The sequence below is a fragment of the Atta colombica genome, unplaced genomic scaffold, assembly GCF_001594045.1.
Source record: "Atta colombica isolate Treedump-2 unplaced genomic scaffold, Acol1.0 scaffold162, whole genome shotgun sequence".
NCBI lineage: Eukaryota > Metazoa > Arthropoda > Insecta > Hymenoptera > Formicidae > Atta > Atta colombica.
The window spans coordinates 300518-307030 of NW_017259253.1; the positions used below are offsets into that span (position 1 = coordinate 300518).

General features: G+C 28.6%; 1 protein-coding gene across 1 annotated transcript in view; it reads right to left on the bottom strand.

Moving 5' to 3' along the window:
- LOC108685896 (centrosomal protein of 78 kDa) overlaps positions 1-6316 on the bottom strand; it is a 9100-nt gene extending 2784 nt beyond the window's left edge. Inside the window, 7 exon segments of the mRNA XM_018190915.1 lie at positions 3932-3956; positions 3958-4002; positions 4004-4473; positions 4558-4947; positions 5033-5217; positions 5401-5781; positions 6299-6316. Coding sequence (XP_018046404.1) covers positions 3932-3956; positions 3958-4002; positions 4004-4473; positions 4558-4947; positions 5033-5217; positions 5401-5701 — 1416 coding nt within the window. The 5' untranslated portion in view covers positions 5702-5781; positions 6299-6316.
- Between the last annotated feature and the right edge of the window lie 197 nt (positions 6317-6513).

The following is a 6513-nucleotide window of genomic DNA, read 5'->3' on the forward strand; positions in this document are numbered from 1 at the left end:
ATATATATCCAGTATATATACAATATATATAAAATTCAATCCAAAGAACTATTAAGCATAATAGAATGTTAATTGCCAAAAGAACGCTGTTGTTTTAATTTCAATTTTAAGTTGATTACACTGAAGAAGATCAATGTTTGAAATGATCGAAACGTTTGTAGTGATTTTTTAATGTTTATTGAATCATGATTAAAACAAATCAGTGTTATTTTAGCAATTAATATCCTGGGCTTAATAGCTCTTTGGATTGAATTTGAATTTATTCATAGGAGCTTTTAAATTTAATTGTTAGTTTTAAATAATCCAAAATTGTTTAATAATACAAAATTGCATTAAGTATATTATATATAATATACATATTAAAATTAGTTTTGTTTCTCTATATATTTTTGCAAAGCTCAGAATTATCAGAATATCGCTGTTACATCGAAGGTTCTTCGAGGCAATCGTGATAGGATACTTTTTCTTTCGAGATAGGCCCCAAAGAAATCTTATCTTGGCGCGTATTTACAAACTGCTTTCTTCCTAGCTTTTTACATATTACCTGCCGCTATCTCGTTCCATTTGGTGTGGCAATATCGCGTAGTGGAAACGTATACACGGAACGTATAACGTTTCGAATTGCACGTGTTGTGTCCATGTCTCCTCTTACTTCTGTACGGTATTGCGCTGTCGGCAAAGTCTGTGTCCTCTCATCCATCACCAAGCTAAGGTCGCCGGTAGTCAGGAAAAGACGAGAAAGGCCTGCCGACAGGAGCTTCCTCCGATATCTCGACACGATGTTACGATTTGTCCACGAATTGTGTTCCATCATCTCAAAACAAAACTGCCTGATTGAGCGTTCCGAGAAAAATCGTTGTGACTTGTCAACCGAATAATTGTGATATTTCTCTGTGGCACATCAATCGCTAAAAATAATCTCTCGATGTATTATCACGAATACTTGGTTGCATTTCTCCATGAATGTGAATTATCAAATTTATTATTAAATATTTATTATACTAATTATTGTTGAATTTTAAAATAAAAAATTATTATTCTATATTATTCCTTAATCAGTAGTGATATGAAAGTCATGAATATTTTTTGAGACATTAAGAATACATTTAAGACATGATTTGAGACGTTAAGAAACATTAAGAATATATTTAAATATATTTTAAGAGTCACAGTTAATTACAGTGAATAATGTAAATTGATACGAACATCTTTTGCGGCGTTTATGCTCTCATTGCGATACGATTGCGCTCCGAAAAGGCGGAGAAGCTTGCTTTATCGTTCGAGCGAGAACTGCGAAGGGCGGTTATTATTAATTGCTTCCAGAGGGTTTTACAACCGGACGGTTAAAGCCACGGTCTTTTTTACGAGCATCGAACGGGCCGGTTTAGCTTCCCTTTTCCACCGCATCAGCGCAGTTCTCTCCATCCACTCTTTTCTCGCTCCGGACACTCGACCGGAAACTTCATTTACATCGTCAGCATCTATAAAATGGATTAATTGCAGCTGGTCGTGCGACGAGTGCTGGCATGCACAGTCGACGAACGTTCGACAGATGGAATTTATCCGCAGCGCATCCTCCACAAAATTGCTTTTTATATTCTTTTCTTTTTAAAATATATACCTTCAAATATTCTCTTATTATATCTAACGATTAAAATAATTCAATTTTATTATATCTAATGTTTAAAATAATTCAATTTTATTGTCTTTCAAAAAGTTTATAAAATATTGAAAATATAAGAAAAAATGAATGTAATTATCATCTAAGAAAAAAAACAAAATATTAATTCTATACACACACACACACACACACATTATGATTTTCAAAATTCAAGATTTTAAATCTGAAGAATATGAACCAGAAATTGAAAGGTTTTTAAAAGTAGATAAATTATTAGGTAAATGTAATTAGCTACGAGAGAGAAAGAGAGAGAGAGAGAGAGAGAGAGAGAGAGAGAGAGAGAGAGAGAGAGAGAGAGAGAGAGAGAGAGAGAGAGAGAGAGAGAGAGAGAGAGAGAGAAAGAGATTTTAGAAAAGAGAACACAATAATTATTTTTAGAACTTGTACTACCTTTTTTATTTTTATAATTAATTAATATATACAATTTTTAATTATAAATTTTTTACAAATAATATAAAAATATTGAGGTAACATAAAATTTTAAAGGTCTATAATATAAAATGTAAATTTAAATTATTTTTTTTTATTGTAATGATAATGAGTTAAAGATTACTTTCCAGAATAAGATTTCTTGCTAATATAAAAAAGAAGAAACACTATTATTGAACATAAGTCAACTCAGTTTTAAATGGAATTACGCAGGAAAATGGAAATATACAAAAGTTGTGGATCATTTAACGAATTAACAATTATAATCTACGATTAGAATTCTTGTCATTAGCATAAGCCCGCGTCAGTGGGGCTGAAAAGTTTTCAGCGTTTGTTCGCCAGTGCCAAAATAATCAGAAGGGAAAGAGTAATTTTATGCGATCACGCGGGGAGATTATGAGGGAAAAGTAGCCGACGAAGTAGTTGAAGAATGTTAAGTCAGAAAACCTTATTATCTTACCAAGATAAATCACGAAGGAGTTGAGATTCTTGTTTAATTGTAGTAATTACAGGCAAGCTAAAATTAAAATTAGATATAGTGAAGTTTGCTCAGTGAATCGTTTTGACATAATTCGGCATTATTTAAGAAAAATATATTTACAATCATTGATAAAATTAAATAAGAGTAAATAAAGACAAACATATGTTGAATAATGAAGCTTCTACTATCTATAAACTTTGAAATTATCTATTGTCCGAATTATATATATAGTTCAATATTATATATTTAATTAGTATATTGTATTACAAAAGAATTATAAAAGAAAAATCAGATTTCAGAGGAATAAAATAAGAAGAAGATATATAGCATTAAGACACTGCTTGCTTTATATAATAGTTTGAAACTACAGTAATTTTCTCATTATGTAATAAAAGAAATGATATATTCATTTTTTGCAAAATAATTAATAAATTAAATATAACTAATACACTAAACAGTTTTATTAAAAGAGTTTCCGCTAGAAGAATTAAAGTAGAAGAAATATATTTTTTAATTGATTTATAACTTTAAGAAATAAAAGAAAATTTTTTGTTTTATGTAGTAGATTTCCGTCTATTTCTTTATTTGTATATATAAAGCAAATATATTTTTATTTATAACAAATACTGCATAACATATTGTACAATATGTATTTGATAAGCCTTTTCTACTAGTTTCTATTTCTTCTCGGAGAACATAAATTTTAAATACTATTTCTTTAGAATCAATATCAAGAACTCTGAGAGTATCAAGTGTCAAGATATTAGTATCTTCTTCTGTTAGTATAGTACTCTAGAACCATGCACAGAAATCGATTTTCTTTGATGATAATAACAGTACAATGGTACGTTGCCGACTATAAGTACATTTAAATTAACCGTTAGGAACATCAATCGTAGGAAACATTGAAGATAATGTATCTACTGCTCGGTAGACTATTGATCCGATTAACGGAGCTCACGTTCTTTGTTCACTGACATAGATGCCCTTACTTGTACCTACTTCAGAGAGAAGATTTTTATGTAATGTACTTCTAAACATAAAACGAAAAAAGATAATGATATGGCTGCAGAATTGACTGATCCAAAAATATATTAGAATTTTAATGTGTGATAAATCGTTATACAAATGTAAAATTATACATATAATTATAATTATTATATATAAATCATAAGAGAAAGTATAAATAATATAAATATAATGCTAAATAAGTGTATAGATAAGAAATATAATTAAGGTAATTGATTTATTCGTAAAATTTTTACTTACATAAATTTCACATTAAATGTATACAACATAACACAATTACATGAGATATAAATTTTCAAAATTATCAATGCCATTTTTGAACAATTGTGTCTTCTGAAAAAATTGAACAATATCGTTTTTAAACGGTTGATTTTTATTGTAAATTAGATTTAATTTTGTTTTCATTAGCTTCTTCGCTAAGACTTTTGTCATCTACTCTTAATATTTTCTCATTTGTAGATATTTTCAAGTCATTAAATACGTTTTGTAGATTTGCGTAAACTTGATTTTCGTAACGCATATTCGACTGGATAGAATTTTGCATAGCAATTTTATTCTTGAGATTTCTCAGTCGGGGTTGTATTTTATGATATACTTTTTCGGCACTCAAACGACGATCTCTTTCCTCCAACAGAAAATTAGTATTCATTTCTAAGTCCCTTATTAAGTTCTGATTGTGTTCAATCATGAGAGATAAACGATTTTTTAATTCGTCTGCTTTATACCACTTGATATGACTTTTATTTACTGCAGTGTGCAATGTATATTTTTTATCACTTTTTTTCAACTTGCATACATGTCTGGTCTTTTGCATTTGTAAAATGCTATCTTTCTGCATTTTTATTTGAGTGTGCTAAAACAGAAAAGTATATTGTATAAATCGAGTGTATAATAGCAGTTGCATAATTTTAATCGATATTAAATTTAAATAATTTACAGTTTGAGTTTTGAGAAATCTGTTCTTTTTCGATGCATGCTGACAAGATCTGTCCTTAGGAATTATATCTTGTACAAGAAAGTGCTTGCGGTTTAGTAATGTTTTTTTTGGTATTCTTTTCCCTTTGTTTTTCCTTTTTCTTAGAAATTTACGAATAATTTGCAATATGTCAGCCGATACTTCATTATCCCTGAGATCAATCTGCGTAAGCACGCTATTTGTTTGTAAAAGTTCCAACACAATTTCTCCTCCGCGTTGAGTAATTCCGCAACATCGTAAACATAATGTTTTGAGACAAAAGTCATTTTTCAATATACGTATCAACTTCTTCAAACCAATATCACTAAATCGGTAATTTTTATCAAGTATTAGTATTTGCAATCCTTCTTTCTAAAATGTGAATGCAAATGTGTTATTATAATTAAAATTAAAAACGTGATGTCTTAATTAGAATAATTTTTTTCTCGATATATACCTTCGTTGTGTGAGCATCACGAGATAATGTTGACTCCTTCCAAACATTTTGCAATAAATCTGCTTTTCTCTTTTTGAAGAAAACTGACAGACACGTAGCGCTTCTATTAGTAAGGCAGCATGATGACAGATTCAGAACGTGAAGATTTGAATTACATTGCAAACTTTCTAACAGCATATAACATCCTATAAAAAAAGACATAAATGCAAATGTATTATTATCTTTATTTTTCTTTTACACTAGTTAGAGTTTATAAAAGTTTATAAATTTTATAAAGAAATTTATAAGAGAAAGTTGAACTTGAAATATAAAGATATGTCAGATCTATACTGTTTGAAAAATTCAAATATTTTTAAATTTTAACAAACCCATATCGCCTATTCGACATCTGGCCAATGACAAGTTTCGCAGATTACGATTATTTACCAAGCCATCAGCAAGGATCCTTAGATACTTGGATGCCAGCGGAATACCATCAAGTGTGAGGTTGGTAATCATCAACGAATTCTTCAGACAGTCTGCGATGGAATGAACGAAGCATTGTAGAAGACAATTCGTGTACAATACTGGCTGCTGTCGATCCTTTCGTGTACATCTCCTGAATGTGCGAGTAAAATTGGATTGTGCCAATCCATTTGCCATTTTACAATTTGCGAGTTTATATATCATCGTTTTATGCCATTTTCATATTTTTTAATTCTCCTTTTGATTATCCCTTTGTCGCGGCGTCACCTGCAAACTTAAACTTACTGCGAGTAGTATCCGAAAAAAAATTAATAATCATAGTATTTAATTTTAAAATATTCAAATATTTTCAAATATTTAAATATTTTCAATATGCAAATATTTTTTGTAACAATAATTATTTTGAGAAATGTAAAAATTATTGAATATAAGATATTTAATTCTCTATATTAATTATTTTTTATGTAAAAAATTTACATTACTCTTGAGTGTATAAAATTATTTTATAAAAAGTAATTTATTTGTCTTTTTGTCACAATTTTAATTGGCATTTTAAATATTTACATAAAAGATTAAAAAATCTAAGAGACTTTTTGAAAATCATATCAAGAATTTCAAATAATTTTTATAAATTTATATTAAGAATCATATAAGAATGATTTAATATTTATTATTTCTAGACAAATAAAAAATTTTTAAATATGTTTCCATTTAATTACTAAAGTCGTTTAGTATTGAAGTTAAAAGGAATCTATCACAAATTGATAAAAATAAGTAAATTTTCAATATATTTTCAATTACCATAATTTCATAAGTTTCTCTTCTGTGTCCATTTTCTCTCTACTTTTTTTATTGCGACATTGACTATATACATAAATTTCAGACAGACTTCGATCTTTCATTATACTGTTCAATAGTGGCAACCAGTCTTTCAAATTTATATAATCAGCACAAAATCGCAAGCAGTTCTTTTGCAGATACACTTGTATTGTTGGCAAAGATTTTATGTTTTTCTC